This window comes from Trachypithecus francoisi, unplaced genomic scaffold (genome assembly GCF_009764315.1).
Source record: "Trachypithecus francoisi isolate TF-2019V2 unplaced genomic scaffold, Tfra_2.0 Lachesis_group4, whole genome shotgun sequence".
NCBI classification, from domain to species: Eukaryota; Metazoa; Chordata; class Mammalia; order Primates; family Cercopithecidae; genus Trachypithecus; species Trachypithecus francoisi.
The window spans coordinates 111,516,225-111,532,966 of NW_022681469.1; the positions used below are offsets into that span (position 1 = coordinate 111,516,225).

General features: G+C 51.8%; 1 protein-coding gene across 2 annotated transcripts in view; it reads right to left on the reverse strand.

Annotated features, from left to right (window-relative positions):
- The window catches only part of FBXL18 (F-box and leucine rich repeat protein 18), a 64,761-nt gene extending 53,006 nt beyond the window's left edge, over positions 1 to 11,755 (reverse strand). Inside the window, exon 1 of one of the 2 annotated variants that reach the window (XM_033193098.1) lies at positions 11,603 to 11,755. In XM_033193098.1, coding sequence (XP_033048989.1) covers positions 11,603 to 11,620 — 18 coding nt within the window. In that variant the 5' untranslated portion in view covers positions 11,621 to 11,755. The remainder of the gene's footprint in view (positions 1 to 11,602) is intronic. The other variant, XM_033193097.1, reaches the window with a different exon arrangement.
- Positions 11,756 to 16,742: the final 4,987 nt, after the last annotated feature.

The following is a 16,742-nucleotide window of genomic DNA, read 5'->3' on the forward strand; positions in this document are numbered from 1 at the left end:
CCAGCCTGGGTGACAGAGCAAGACTCTGTCTCAAAAAAAAATAAGGACAGGCTGGGTGTGGTGGCTCACGCCTGTAATCTCAGCATTTTGGGAGGCTGAGGTGGGCGGATCACGAGGTCAGTTCTCGAGACCAGCCTGGCCAACATGGTGAAACCCCGTCTCTACTAAAAATACAAAAATTATCCAGGCGTGGTGGTGCATGCCTGTAGTTTAAGCTACTCGGGAGGCCAAGGCAGAAGAATCACTTGAACCCGGGAGGTGGAGGTTGCAGTGAGCCGAGATAGTGCCACTGCACTCCAGCCTGGTGATAGAGCGAGACTCCGTCTCAAAAAAAAAGAAAGAAAAAAATACTAAAATTCTCTGGGCCTGGTAGCAGGCGCCTGTAATCCCAGCTACTCAGGAGGCTGAGGCAGGAGAATTACTTGAACCCAGGAGGCAGAGGTTGCCGTTAGCCGAGATCACGCCATTGCATTCAGCCTGGGCAATAGAGCAAGACTTAGTCTAAAAAAAAAAAATTAGTGGGACACAGTGGCATGCGCCTGTTGTCCCAGCTAGTCAAGAGGCTGAGGTGGGAGCATCGCTTCAGTTCAGGAAGTCGAGGCTGCAGTGAGCTAGGATCTTGCCACTGTACTCCAGCCTGGATGACAGAGAGACACCTTGTCTCAGAAAAAAAAAAAAAAAGATAAATAAATAAAAATCAGATTCTTAAAACCCACCCCAGACCTGTGGGGCCCATCCCCAAAAGACAGACTCCCAAATCAGGGACAACCTTTACCAGAACCAGAGACAATCTTTATCAGAATCAGAGACAATCCTTATCAGAACCAGGAACAATCCTTATCAAGGAATGAACTGTTTCCTTGAAATTCCAAGGAATGAACAATTCCCGATTTGCAGATTTATGAAAGAATGCCATCGCAGAGCTCACGTGGTAAGAGTGAGAACTTAGGGCAAAATACTCTTAAAAACTCCAGCATTGGACCAGGCACTACAATGCTGTGCTCACACCTGTCATCCCAGCACTTTCGGAGGCTGAGATGGGTGGATCACCTGAGGTTAGGAGTTCGAGACAGGCCTGGGCAACATGGTGAAACCTAGTCTCTACTAAAAATACAAAAATTAGCTGGGCGTGGTGGCGGGCACCTGTCATCCCGGCTACTCGGGAGGCTGAGACAAACTCCAGCATCATATGGATTCTACAGTTATACTACCATACTGAATTTTTCTTAAAACCGCATAGAAATCACAATAATTTTTTTTAAAAAGGGAGGGAGAGACAGCATGTCAGGAATTCAGTTCCAGCTCTCTCCACCCAGCCCCAGCAAATGCCACAGCATCATTTTTTCCACATGCTGTGCCCCAAATAAAAGAGAAGCTTCAGCTGGGCACGGTGGCTCACACCTGTAATCCCCAGAACTTTGGGAGGCCTAAGTGGGCAGATTACAAGGTCAGGAGTTCAAGACTAGCCTGGTCAATATGGAGAAACCCCATCTCTACTAAAAATACAAAAGTTAGCCAGGCGTGGTGGCGGGCTACTGTCTGCAGCAACTATCCCAGCAACTCAGGGGACTGAGGCAGAAGAATCGCTTGAACCCGGGAGTCAGAGTTTGCACTGAGCCAAGATCGCACCACTGCACTCCAGCCTGGGTGACAGAGCGAGACTCCTTCTAAAAAAAAAAAAAAAAGGCCGGGCGCGGTGGCTCAAGCCTGTAATCCCAGCACTTTGGGAGGCCGAGATGGGCAGATCACGAGGTCAGGAGATCGAGACCATCCTGGCTAACACGGTGAAACCCCGTCTCTACTAAAAATACAAAAAACTAGCCGGAGGTGGCGGGGGCCTGTAGTCCCAGCTACTCGGGAGGCTGAGGCAGGAGAATGGCGTAAACCCGGGAGGCGGAGCTTGCAGTCAGCTGAGATCTGGCCACTGCACTCCAGCCTGGGCGACAGAGCGAGACTCCGTCTCAAAAAAAAAAAAAAAAAAAAAAAAACAAGTTTCATCTCAGGCCAGACCTCTAATGCAATTGTGGGGCCAGCACCCAAACTGCTGGGGCAGGCATTCGGGGGGTGATGCCCAGACAAGAGAAGCTGGCCCAGGAAGTAGCTCAAATGGGCCCCCACCCCCACTCTCCATCTCTGGCCAGAGGACCCTAGGAGGCGGCTGCTGGGCAGGTGAGTTGAGTCATTTCCCTGGAACTTAGGCTTCTGGAGACAACTCTGTTAAGGCACCTTGCACCAAAAAAGGTGGTAAGCTCTGGAGAGGAAACAAAAACCAGGGTGCAGGACGGGCGCGGTGGCTCGTGCCTGTAATTTCAGCACTTTGGGAGGCTGAGGCAGGCGGATCACTTGAGGTCAGGAGTTCAAGACCAGCCTGGCCAACACAGTGAAACCCCATCTCGACCAAAAATACAAAAATTAGGCCGGGCGTGGTGGCTCAAGCCTGTAATCCCAGCACTTTGGGAGGCCGAGACAGGCGGATCACGAGGTCAGGAGATCGAGACCATCCTGGCGAACACGGTGAAACCCCGTCTCTACTAAAAAATACAAAAATAATAATAATAGGCCGGGCGCGGTGGCTCAAGCCTGTAATCCCAGCACTTTGGGAGGCCGAGACGAGCGGATCACGAGGTCAGGAGATCGAGACCATCCTGGCGAACACGGTGAAACCCCGTCTCTACTAAAAAAATACAAAAAACTAGCCAGGCGAGGTGGTGGGCGCCTGTAATCCCAGCTACTCGGGAGGCTGAGGCAGGAGAATGGCGTGAACCTGGGAGGCGGAGCTTGCAGTGAGCTGAGATCCAGCCACTGCACTCCAGCCTGGGTGACAGAGCGAGACTCCATCTCAAAAAAAAAAAAAAATACAAAAATTAGCTGGGCGTGGTGGCAGGCACTTGTAATCCCATCTACTCTGGAGGCTGAGGCAAGGAGAATTGCTTGAACCGAGGAGGTAGAGGTTGCAGTGAGCCAAGATTACACCACTGCACTCCAGCCTGGGTGAAAGAGTACGATTCTGCCTCAAAAAAAAAAAAAAAAAAAAAAAACCCAAGTTGCAGCCTAGGCAATGTGGCAAAACCTCGTCTCTACAAAAAAATACAAAAAATTAGTTGAGCCGGGCACTGTGGCTCACGCCTGTAATCCCAGCGTGATTTGGGAGGCCAAAGCAGGCAGATCACGAGGTCAGGACTTCGAGACCAGCCTGACCAACATGGTGAAACCCCGTTTCTACTAAAAATACAAAACTTAGCCAGGCTTGGTGATGTGCACCTGTAGTCCTAGCTACTCAGGAGGCTGAGGCAGGAGAATCACTTGACCCTGGGAGGCGGGGGTTGCAGTGAGCCAAGATCACGCCACTGCACTCCAGCCTGGGCAACAGAGGGAGACTCCATCCCAAAAAAAAAAAATTAGTTGGGCACGGTGGCACGTGTCTAGAGTCATTCCCAGTTACTCAGGAGGCAGAGGTGGGAGGATCACCTGAACCCGGGAAGTGGTGGCTGCAGTGAGCCATGATCACGCCACTGCACTCCAGCCTGGATGACAGAGAGAGATCCTGTCTCCTATTAAAAATAAAATCTAGGTAACTGGCCAGAGGTCAAAGGACAAGTAATGCCTGCCACAGGGCCTGGGCTCCTAAGCCCAGAACCTCCCTTCCCTCCACCACCAGGAAAGGGCAGCTGGGGTTTCCAGACAGGTCCGGACCAGGCACCTCATTTCTGGGGTCTCCTGAAATTCCAATTCTGGTGTGAGTGGCAGGCCCTGGAATGTGCTTACCAGGCACACTAGGAACCATCGGCTATAATGACAACTTGAAAGTGGTTTAAAGAGTTTAGCTAGGCTGGGCGCGGTGGCTCAAGCTTGTAATCCCAGCACTTTGGGAGGCCGAGATGGGCGGATCACGAGGTCAGGTCGAGACCATCCTGGCTAACATGGTGAAACCCCGTCTCTACTAAAAAAAAATACAAAAAATTAGCCAGGCGAGGTGGCGGGCGCCTGTAGTCCCAGCTACTCGGGAGGCTGAAGCAGGAGAATGGCGTAAACCCGGGAGGCAGAGCTGGCAGTGAGCTGAGATCCGGCCACTGCACTCCAGCCTGCACGACAGAGTGAGACTCTGTCTCAAAAAAAAAAAAAAAAAAAAAAAAAAAAAAAAAGGCCGGCGCGGTGGCTCAGCCTGTAATCCCAGCACTTTGGGAGGCCGAGACGGGCGGATCACTAGGTCAGGAGATCGAGACCATCCTGGCTAACACGGTGAACCCCGTCTCTACTAAAAATACAAAAACTAGCCGGGCGAGGTGGCGGGCGCCTGTAGTCCCAGCTACTCGGGAGGCTGAGGCAGGAGAAGGGCGTAAACCCGGGAGGCGGAGCTTGCAGTGAGCTGAGATCCGGCCACTGCACTCCAGTCCGGGCGACAGAGCGAGACTCGCCTCAAAAAAAAAAAAAAAAAAAAAGAGTTTAGCCATTCACTAAACTCTGTGGTGTTTTTTTTTTTTTTTTTTGAGATGGAGTCTCGCTCTGCCGCCCAGGCTGGAGTGCAGTGGCCGGCTCTCAGCTCACTGCAAGCTCCGCCTCCCGGGTTCACGCCATTCTCCTGCCTCAGCCTCCCGAGTAGCTGGGACTACAGGCCCCGCCTCGTCGCCCGGCTAGTTTTTTTTTTTTTGTATTTTTTAGTAGAGACGGGGTTTCGCCGTATTAGCCAGGATGGTCTCGATCTCCTGACCTCATGATCCGCCCGTCTCGGCCTCCCAAAGTGCTGGGATTACAGGCTTGAGCCACCGCGCCCGGCCACATTTCAGTTTTTTAAAAACTCTTTTTTTGTAGAGACAGAGTTTTGCCATGTTGCCCAGGCTGGTCTCAAACTCCTGAGCTCAAGTGATCTGTGCCCGGCCTAGTTTTTTTCAAAAGTTAAGCAAAATTAAGATCTGAAATCTTGACTGGGCATGGTGGTTCACACCTGTAATCCCAGCACTTTGGGAGGCCAAGGCAGGTGGATCACAAGGTCAGGAGATCGAAACCAGCCTGGCTAACACAGTGAAACCCCGGTCTCTACCAAAAATACAAAAAAATTTGCCAGGGGCCGGGTGCGGTGGCTCATGCCTGTAATGTCAGCACTTTGGGAGGCCAAGGCGGGCAGATCACCTGAGGTCGGTAGTTCAAGACCGGCCTGACCAATGTGGACAAAACCCATCTCTACCAAAAATACAAAAAAAAAATTGTATTTTTTTTACAAAAATACAAATGCGGACGTGGTGGTGCACGCCTGTAATCCCAGCTACTTAGGAGGCTGAGGCAGAAGAATCGTTTGAACCTGGGAGGAGGAGGCTGCAGTGAGCTGAGATCGTGCCATGGCATTCCAGCCCGGGCAACAAGAATGAAACTCCTCAAAAAAAAAAAAAAAAAAAAAAAATTAGCCGTATGTGGTGGCGGGCGCCTGTAGTCCCAGCTACTTGGGAGACTGAGGCAGGAAAATGGCGTGAACCCAAGAGGCGGAGCTTGCAGTGAGCAAAGATCAAGCCACAGCACTCCAGCCTGGGCGACAGAGTGAGACTCCGTTTCAAAAAAAAAAAAAAGGATCTGGCCGGGCGCGGTGGCTCAAGCCTGTAATCCCAGCACTTTGGGAGGCCAAGGCGGGTGGATCACGAGGTCAGGAGATCGAGACCACCTTGGCTAACATGGTGAAACCCCATCTCTACTAAAAATACAAAAAATTAGCCGGGCATGGTGGTGGGCGCCTGTAGTCCCAGCTACTCGGAGGCTGAGGCGGGAGAATGGCATGAACCCGGGAGGCGGAGCTTGCAGTGAGCCGAGATCGCGCCACTGCACTCCAGCCTGGGCAACACAGCCAGACTCTGTCTAAAAAAAAAAAAAAAAAGGATCTAAAATCTTATTACCTGCCAAAAAACATCACCCCAGAAAGAACCCTAGCCTGGCTGGGTGCAGGGGCTCACACCTATAATGCCAGCAATCTGGGAGGCCAAGGTGGGAGGATCACTTGAGGTCAGGGGTTTGAGACCAGTCTGAGCAACATAGTGACACCCCATCTCTACGAAAAATTTTAAAAAGAAAAAAAGAAATAAAAATAAAGCATGGGCCGGGAACGGTGGCTCATGCCTGTAATCCCAGCACTTTGGGAGGCCGAGGCAGGTGGATCACGAGGTCAGGAGTTCTAGACCAGCCTGGCCAAGATAGTGAAACCCCATCTCTACTAAAAATACAAAACTTATCCGGGCGTGGTGGCGCGTGCCTGTAGTCCCAGCTACTTGGGAGGCTGAGACAGGAGAATCACTTGAACCCGGGAGGCAAAGGTTGTGGTGAGCCAAGATTGTGCCATTGCACTCCAGCCTGGGCGACGAGAGTGAAACTCCGTCTTAAAAGAAATAAATAAAAACAAAAAATAAAGAATGGGCCCTAACCTATTTATGACTCAGGCACCCAGTGAAATCACAGAATTCACAAATCAACTGGTAAGATGTCTGGGATGTGCTTTAACTAATCCACGGGGGACAGGAGAGGTGGGGAAGAGTCGGGGGAGAAGGGGAGACAGAGATGAACCCAGATGGGTCATGTGTTGACAACTACTGAAACTGGACAAGTGTATAGAAACGAGTTCATTGGCCAGGCGCAGTGGCTCACGCCTGTAATCCCAGCACTTTGGGAGGCCAAGGCGGGCAGATTACAAGATCAAGAGATCGAGACCATCCTGGCCAACATGGTGAAACCCCGTCTCTACAAAAATACAAAAATTAGCCTGGCATGGTGGCAGGCACCTGTCGTCCCAGGTACTTGGGAGGCTGAGGCAGGAGAATCTCTTGAATCTGGGAGGTAGAGGCTGCAATAAGCCAAGATTGTGCCATTGCCCTCCAGCCTGGGTGATAGAGCAAGACCCTGTCTCGACAACAACCACCACCAACTGACCAGGTACGGTGGCTCACACCTATAACCCCAGCACTTTGGAAGGACAAGGTGGGAGGATAGCTTGAGTCCAGGAGTTGGAGACCAGCCTAAGCAATACAGCAAGAAATTTGAAAAGTGTTCAATCGCAGGCATGATCTAAAGGGATAAACAATGTTAAGGTCTTTACTCTTTCTCCAGTGCCCCTCTTCTTAGGGCTTTGCTTATCTACTTGGCATTTTCTTTTTTTTTTTTTTTTGAGACGGAGTCTTGCTGTGTCACCCAGGCTGGAGTGCAGTGGCGCGATCTCGGCTCACTGCAAGCTCCACCTCCAGGTTCACACCATTCTCCCGCCTCAGCACCTCCGAGTAGCTGGGACTACAGGTGCCCGCCACCACCCCAGCTAGTTTTTTTTTTTTTTTTTGAGACGGAGTCTTGCTCTTCCGCCCAGGCTGGAGTGCTGTGGCCGGATCTCAGCTCACTGCAAGCTCCGCCTCCCGGGTTCACACCATTCTCCTGCCTCAGCCTCCCGAGTAGCTAGGACTACAGGCTCCCGCCACCTCGCCCGGCTAATTTTTTTGTATTTTTTAGTAGAGACGGGGTTTCACCATGTTAGCCAGGATGGTCTCAATCTCCTGACCTCGTGATCCGCCCATCTCGGCCTCCCAAAGTGCTGGGATTACAGGCTTGAGCCACCGCGCCCAGCCTTTTTTGTATTTTTAATAGAGAAGGGGTTTCACCATGTTAGCCAGGATGGTCTTGATCTCCTGACCTCGTGATCCACCCGCCTCGGCCTCCCAAAGTGCTGGGATTACAGGCTTGAGCCACCGCGCCTGGCCTCTACTTGGCATTTTCTAGGCCATCCCTTCAGACACAGCACTGCTGCCACCCAGTCTATGCACAAGCTGTCCCGTTGACCAGACATGCCACCAAGCAAAGGAAACTGCTATACTCTCAAACTTCAGCTCAAAAGCTCCTTCCTCAGGGAAGCCCTCCCAGTACTCTCCAGGCACACTTAACTCACTGCCTCCCACAGCTCACCAGGTCTCCCCTTCCAGTCTCATCAGACAAACTGTAATGATTTCCCCCACTGCAGGAATGCCTTTTGAACAGGGAGCATTTTTATTTACTTTTTTTTTTTTTTTTTTTGAGACAGGGTTTCACTCCGTCTCCCAAGCGAGTACAGTAGCACAGTCACAGCTCTTTGCAGCCATGGCCTCCCGGGCTCAAGTGATCCTCCTGCCTCAGCCTCCCGAGTAGATGGGACTATGGCGCATGCCCCACACCAGCTAATTTTGTAATTTTTGTAGAAATGGGATTTTTTTTTTTTTTTTTTTTTTTTTTTTTTTTTGGACGAGTCTCGCTCTGCCGCCCAGGCTGGAGTGCAGTGGCCGGATCTCAGCTCACTGCAAGCTCCGCCTCCGGGTTTATGCCATTCTCCTGCCTCAGCCTCCCGAGTAGCTGGGACTACAGGCGCCCGCCACATCGCCAGCTAGTTTTTGTATTTTTAGTAGAGACGGGGTTTCACCATGTTAGCCAGGGGTCTCGATCTCTGACCTCGTGATCCGCCCGTCTCGGCCTCCCAAAGTGCTGGGATTACAGGCTTGAGCCACCGCGCCCGGCCTAGAAATGGGATCTTGTTATGTTGCCCAGGCTGGTCTCGAACTCCTGGCTTCAAGCAATCTTCCTATCTTGGCCTCCCACTGCACTGGGATTATAGGCAAGAGCCACCACGCCTAGCCAGAGAGTTTTTGTGGGGTTTTTTTGTTTCTTTCATTTTTAGGGAGAACACAGTTTTACTCTGTTGCCCAGGCTGGAGTACAGTGCTATGATCTCAGCTCAGTACAACCTCCACCTCCCAGGTTCAAGCAATCCTCCCACCTCAACCTCCCCAGTAGCCGGGACTACAGGTGCACGCCACCCCATCCAGCAAATTTTCGTTTTTTTGTTTTGTTTTGTTTTGTTTTTTGAGACGGAGTCTCGCTCTGTCGCCCGGACTGGAGTGCAGTGGCCAGATCTCAGCTCACTGCAAGCTCTGCCTCCTGGGTTTACGCCATTCTCCTGCCTCAGCCTCCCGAGTAGCTGGGACTACAGGCGCCAGCCACCTCGCCCGGCTAGTTTTTGTATTTTTAGTAGAGACGGGGTTTCAGCGTATTAGCCAGGATGATCTCGATCTCCTGACCTCGTGATCCGCCCGTCTCGGCCTCCCAAAGTGCTGGGATTACAGGCTTGAGCCACCGCGCCCGGCCCTTGTTTTGTTTTGATACGGAGTCTCTTTCTGTCACCAAGGCTGGAGTGCAGTGGCGTGATCTCAGCTTACTGCAACCTCCATTGCCCGGGTTCAAGGGATTCTCCTGCCTCAGCCTCTGGGACAGCTGGGACTGCAGGCATGTGCCACCACGCCTGGCTAATTTTTTTGTATTTTTGGTAGAGATGGGGATTTCACCATGTTGGCCAGGCTAGTCTCAAACTCCTGAACTCGTGATCTGCCCATTCGGCCTCCCAAAGTGATGGGATTACAGGCGTGAGCTGCCGTGCCCAGCTAATTTTTGTAAAGACAGGGTTTCCATGTTCCCCAGGCTGGTCTCAAACTCCTGGGCTCAAGCAATCTGCCCACCTTGGCCTCCCAAAGTACTGGAATTACAGGCATAAGCCACCATGCCCTGACAGGATCATTTTTAATATTTGAGAAAAAGAGGCACTGAGGCTGGGCATGGTGGCTCACGCCTGTAATCCCAGCACTTTGGGAGGCCGAAGCAGATGAATCACAAGGTCAGGAGATTGAGACCATCCTGGCTAACATGATGAAACCCCGTCTCTACTAAAAAAAATACAAAAAATTAGCTGGGCGTGGTGGCGGGCACCTGTAGGCCCAGCTACGTGGGAGGCTGAGACAGGAGAATGGCGTGAACCTGGGAGACAGAGCTTGTAGTGAGCCAAGATCGCGCCACTGCACTACAGCCTAGGAAACAGAGCAAGACTCCGTCTCAAAAAAAAAAAAAAAAAAAAAAAAAAAAAGGCCGGGTGCGGTGGCTCAAGCCTGTAATCCCAGCACTTTGGGAGGCCGAGAGGGGTGGATCACGAGGTCAGGAGATCGAGACCATTCTGGCCTACAAGGTGAAACCCCGTCGCTACTAAAAAAAAAATACAAAAAACTAGCCGGGCGAGATGGGCGGGCACCTGTAGTCCCAGCTACTCGGGAGGCTGAGGCAGGAGAATGGCTTAAACTCGGGAGGCGGCGCTTGCAGTGAGCCGAGATTGCGCCACTGCACTCCAGCCTGGGCAACAGAGCAAGACTCGCTCAAAAAAAAAAAAAAAAAGAAAGAAAAAGAAAAAGAGGCACTGAACCATGTGAAGTGCTACTGGAACAAACAAAAAAAAAAGCAGAGCCCAGCTGGGTGCGGTGACTCATGCCTGTAATCCCAACACTTTGGGAGGCCAAGGCGGGTGGATCACTTGAGGTCAGGAGTTTGAGACCAGCCTGGCTAACGTGGCAAAACCCCGTCTCTACTAAAAATACAAAAATTAGCCAGGGGTTGTGATGCACGCTTGTAGTCCCAGCTACTTGGCAGGCTGAGACAGGAGAATCGCTTGAGCCGGGGAGGCAGAGGTTGCAGATCGCACCGCTGCACTCCAGCCTGCCTGGGCGACAGAGTGAGACTCTGTCTCAAAAACAAACAACAAACAAACAACAAAAGGAACAGAGGGTCCTTTGAGCTGGAATTCTGTAAGGCCAAGGTACCAGGACCCTCCTTCCCTAACCCCAAGCACACACAGCTAACTGGAATCTTCATTTTAATCTTATCAATCTGCAGTTGGGCCATATACCGTTCCGTGTCAATGAAGAAGCCACTGGGGTCATTTCTAGGCCAAATTCACTTCAAATGAAGAGGGGTGGTGAGCACAGCGAACCCCAGCCATCTCCACAGACCCCTGCCCCATCACTCTGAGGAAGACACTTGAGCCTCTCACTCCTGCTCCCTAGAACCCAGGCAAGCTCCTAAATCTGTGAAGTGCACCCAACGATCTGAGTCCTGAAAGGTGACAGATACCAACCTAGGTGTCCATACAGATAGGCAGGAAGCATCACCGGGAAGCCACTAGTCAGAGTCTAGAGTCCCCGCTACACCCCTGTCTGCAGAGACAATACCTTGCACCACATTACAGGGACGCGGCAGGCTTCTCCATCGAACCCAGATTTGGGGAGTGATGGCAAAGAATTCCAGGGTACGTCGTAAGTCCCCCAGATGAAATGGCTTTTCCTCCATCACCCGCCCCCCACGTCATTCAGCAAGCAGGCTCCAGAGAGAAGTGGGTTGGGGCTGAAACTGAGCATCCAGAGATAGAAGATGGAGTGGGACGTGGGCACGGAGGGGGAATGTCCTAGGGCTGCAGGGGCCCAGCCAAGGAAACGGGGCACTGAGAAAGGGGCCTCGGAGGAGCCTGGACCCTCAGGGGACGGAGAGACGGGGGCAACTCTGGCAATCAGGAATGGACGAGCGAAGGGGGAGACAGCTTGTGCCTTCCGAGGCAGGGTAGGAGTCTTGGGGACAGGATGCGGGAAAGACGAGAGCAGGGGCAAGGCCAGGGTCGGGATGGGAAGGACGGGCGGGGTAGGTGTCGGGATAGAAAGGATGCAAGGGAACCCGGGTCGGGATGGAAGAACCCAGGGGGACCGAGGCCGCCAAGGCAGAAGCAGAGAGGAGACAGGCGCGGACAGTACCTCTCCGGAGCTGGCCATGTCGCTGGCGGGGCCAAGCCGCGGCAGCGGGAGCCGCAACCCCGGGGCCTCCCACCTGCCCGGCTAGGGATGCTCGAAGGCGGCGCGTCCACGGCTCAACCGAGACCCCGCAGGGGAGCGGGTCTCGTCACTTCCGGCGCCCGCCGACACGCACTTCCGTCCGCCCGCAGGCGGGCCCCAGGCGGCCGCCATGTTGGATGTGGCTCCACCCGGGGAGCTGCTGGAGCGCAAGGGAGGCAGGAAGGGCTGCGGCGACCTCTGCCTCTTTTCTGAGCTCGTTCTTAGACCCCCTCTGCCGTCTGCACGCTCTTTTCCAGCCACCCGGCCTCCCGATGCCGGTCTAGCACGTTCCCCCTGGCAGGCTTTTGCATTTGCCCTTCCTCCTGTCTTTCCTGTGCAAAAGCAACAGGTCTTGAGCACCCCTCATGGAATAGCGTCGCCTCCTCTCTACCTTCACATACACCCCGAAACTTGCCTCTCATCCTGTGTGTTTCTCCATAGATTTTTGCACCATCTGACCGACTGTATCTTTTTTTTTTTTTTTTTTTGTGGTCCTCCGCTAATAAACTGTAAGCAGGGACAGGATTTCCCAATACCTGAAACTGTCCCTGGAATGTGATAGACACTGACAATACATATTTGCTAAGTATGGCCGGGCGCGGTGGCTCACGCCTGTAATCCCAGCACTTTGGGAGGCTGAGGCGGGCGGATCACAAGGTCAGGAGATCGAGACCATCCTGGCTAACACGGTGAAACCCTGTCTCTACTAAAAATACAAAAAATTAGCTGGGCGCGGTGGCGGGCGCCTGTGGTCCCAGCTACTCGGGGGACTGAGGCAGGAGAATGGCCTGGGCCCGGGAGGAGGAGCTTGCACTGAGCCGAGATCGAGCCACTGCACTCCAGCCTGGGCAACAGAGCGAGACTCTGTCTCAAAAAAAAAAAAAAAGTAAATATGAATGTATGTGCCCTCACACTTAAGCGTTTGCGTTTTAAAATAATTAGACCCGGCCAGGCTTGGTGGCTTATGCCGGTAACCCCAGCACTTTGGGAGGCCGAGACGGACGGATCGCCTGAGGTCAGGAGTTTCAGACCAGCCCAGCCAACATGGCGAAACCTGTCCCTATTAAAAATACAAAAATTAGCTGGGCGTGGTGGCACACGCCTGTAATCCCAGCTATTCGGGAGGCTGAGGCAGGAGAATTGCTTGAACCCGGGAGACGGAGGTTGCAGTAGCAGAGATCTTGCCACTGCACTCCAGATTGAGCAACAGAGTGAGACTGTCTCAAAATACATACATAACACACATACGTACATACATACATTCATAGATACACACATACATACCTAGAGCTGACAGGATGGCTTATGCCTGTAATTCCAGCACTTCAGCAGGCCTAAGCGGGGGGGGGATCCCTTGAGGCCAGTCGTTCCAGACCAGCCTGGGCAACACAGCAAGAACCCCCACGCCCTCTATAAAAATTACAAAACATTTTCTGGAGACTGAGGCGGGAGGATCGCTTGAGCCCAGGAGTTCCAGGCTGCAGTGAGCTGAGATTGCGCGACTGCGCTCCAGCCTGGATGACAGAGCAAGACTCTTGTCTCCTCAACAAATAAATAAATAAAAATACTTTACTAATAAAAATCCCTGGGGAAAGTTCATTCTCTGAAATCAAAAGAACTGGGTTTGAGGCCAAGCACAGTGGCTCACACCTATAATCCTAGCACCTTGGGAGGCTGAGATAAGAGGATCACTTGAGCCCATGGGTTTGAGACCAGCCTGGGCAACACAGCAAGACTTCTTTCTACAAAAGAGACGAAGAAAGAAAGAAAAAAAAAAAAATGCCAGGCGCAGTGGCTCACGCCTGTAATCCCAGAACTTTGGGAAGCTGAGGCAGGTGAATCACCTGAGGTCAGGAGTTCGAGACCAGCCTGACCAACAAGGTGAAACCTCGTCTCTACTAAAAGAAAATACAAAAATTAGCCAGACGTGGTAATGTGCACCTGTAATCCCAGCTAATTATGAGGCTGAGGCAGGAGAATTGCTTGAACCCAGGAGGCGGAGGTTGCAGTGAGCCAAGATGGTACCATTGCACTCCAGCCTGGGCAACAGAGCAAGACTCCATTTCAAAAAAATAAAATAAAATATTAAAATCATTAAAAAAACAAAAACTGGCCGGGCGCGGTGGCTCAAGCCTGTAATCCCAGCACTTTGGGAGGCCGAGACGGGCGGATCACGAGGTCAGGAGATCGAGACCATCCTGGCTAACACGGTGAAACCCCGTCTCTACTAAAAAAATACAAAAAAAACTAGCCGGGCGACGTGGCGGGCGCCTGTAGTCCCAGCTGCTCGGGAGGCTGAGGCAGGAGAATGGCGTAAACCCGGGAGGCGGAGCTTGCAGTGAGCTGAGACCCGGCCACTGCACTCCAGCCTGGGCGGCAGAGCGAGACTCCGTCTCAAAAAAAAAAAAAAAAAAAAAAAAAAAAACAAAAACTGTAATCCCAGCACTTTGGGAGGCCGAGGTGGGCAGATCACGAGGTCAGGAGATAGAGACCATCCTGGCTAACACAGTGAAACCCCGTCTCCACTAAAAATACAAATAATTAGCTGAGTGTGGTGATGGGTGCCACTGTAGTCCCAGCTACTCGGGAGGCTGAGACAGGAGAATGGTGTGAACCTGGGAGACGGAGCTTGCAGTGAGTCGATATCATGCCACTACACTCCAGCCTGGGCGACAAAGCAAGACTCCGTTTCAAAAAAAAAAAAGAAAGAAAAAAGAACTGGGTTTGAATACTGGAACTGACTTCTGGGGTGACCCTAAGCAAGTGTATTCATTTTCTAGAGCTGGTTTAAACAAGTATCACAAAGGGATAGGGTGAACAGCAGAAATGTCTTCTCTCACAGTTCCAGAGGCCAGAAATGGGAAATAAAGATGGCAGTGGATCATGCTCCCGTCAAAAGCTCTAGAAAAGGATCCTCCCTCGCTTTTTCCTTTTAATTTTATATATTTTTAAATAGAGACAAGGTCTTGCTGTGTTACCCAGGCTGGTCTTGAACTCCTGGGCTCAAGTGATCCTCCTGCCTCAACCTCCCAAAGTGCTGGGAGTACAGATATGAACTACCATGCCAACCTTTTTCGTAGCTTGGGTGGTTCCCTGCAATCTTTGGAGTTCCTCAGCCTGCAGCTCATTACTCCAACGTCCTTCTCCGTCTTCAGGTGGCCGTCTCCCCACTGTCTCTCTCTCTGTCCTCTCCTCATCTTCTAAGGACACCAGTCATGTTGGATTTAAGGGCTCATCTTAATCCAGTATGATTTCCTTTTTTTTTTTTTTTTTTGAGACAGAGTCTCGCTCTGTCGCCCAGGCTATAGTGCAGTGGTGCAATCTCAGCTCACTACAAGCTCCGCCTCCTGGTTCACGCCATTCTCCTGCCTCAGCCTCCCAAGTAGCTGGGACTACAGGCACCCACCACCATGCCTGGCTAAGTTTTTGTATTTTGTTTAGTAGAGACGGGATTTCACCATGTTAGCCAGGATGGTCTTGATCTCCTGACCTCGTGATCCGCCCACCTCGGCCTCCCAAAGTGCTGGGATTATAGGCGTGAGCCACCGTGCCCGGCCAATCCAGTATGATTTCACCTTAACTAATTACATCTGCAAAGACCCCATTACAAATAAGGCCATATTCTAGGCCGGGCGCGGTGGCTCATGCTTGTAATCACAGCACTTTGGGAGGCTAAGGCGGGTGGATCACCTGAGGTCAGGAGTCCAAGACCAGCCTGGCCAACATGGTGAACCCCCATCTCTACAAAAATTTAAAAATTAGCCAGATGTAATGGCAGATGCCTGTAATTACAGCTACTCGGGAGGCTGAGGCTAGAAGAATTGCTTGAACCTGGGAGGCAGAGGTTGCAGTGTGCCAAGACCGCGCCACTGTACTCCAGCCTGGATGACAGAACAAGACTCTATCTCAAAAAAAACAAAAACAAAAACACAAGATATGTTTTTCATTGCAGCAGTCCTTCCCTTCCCCTTTCCCTTCCCTTCCCTTCCCCTCCCCTCCACTCCCCTCCCCTCCCCTCTTTTTTTCCTTTACTAGACAGGATCTTGCTGTGTTATCCAGGCTGGAGTACAATGGCACAATCATGGTTTTCTGCAGCCTCAGCTCCTGAACTCAAGCAATCCTTCCACCTCATCATCCCAAGGGGGAGCTGGGACCACAGGCATGCACCACAATGTCCAGCTAATTTTGTTTATTTTTTGTAGTGACAGGGTCTCACTGTGTTGCCCAGGCTGATCTCAAACTCCTGGGCTGAAGCGATCCTCCCACCTCCCAAAGTGCTAGGATTACAGGCATGAGCCACTCTGCCCAGCCTGACCTGTTTATTTTCTGTCCTCCGCTAGAACAGTACTTGGCAGTAGCAGACCCTTGATCAGTGTTTGCCAAATAAACGATGAATTGAATGAGATAATGCATCTAAGTGTCCAGTGCAGAGGAGTGATTCAATCAACAGAAGCTATAACCACTAATACTATTATGAATTCTAGTAAGGAAGTAGTCCCACATTGCATGAGCATCGCCAAGTCTCAGGAACATTCAACATGAAAACCAATGAGGCCGGGTGCAGTGGCTCACACCTGTAATCTCAGCACTTTAGTCTCTACTGAAAATACAAAAATTAGCCGGGTATGATGGCAGGCACCTGTCATCCCAGCTACTCGGGAGGCTGAGGCATAAGAATCGCTTGAACCTAGGAGGCGGAGGTTGCAGTGAGCCGAGATTGCACCACTGCACTCCAGCCTGGGCGACAGAGCGAGACTCAGTCTTGAAAAAAAAAAGAGGCTGGGCGCGGTGGCTCAAGCCTGTAATCCCAGCACTTTGGGAGGCCAAGGCGGGCGGATCACAAGGTCAGGAGATCGAGACCATCCTGGCTAACATGGTGAAATCCCGTCTCTACTAAAAAATACAAAAAACTAGCCGGGCATGGTGGCGGGTGCCTGTAGTCCCAGCTACTCGGGAGGCTGAGGCAGGAGAATGGTGTGAACCTGGGAGGCGGAGCTTGCAGTGAGCTGAGATCCGGCCACTGCACTCCAGCTTGGGCGACAGAGTGAGACTCCGTCTCAAA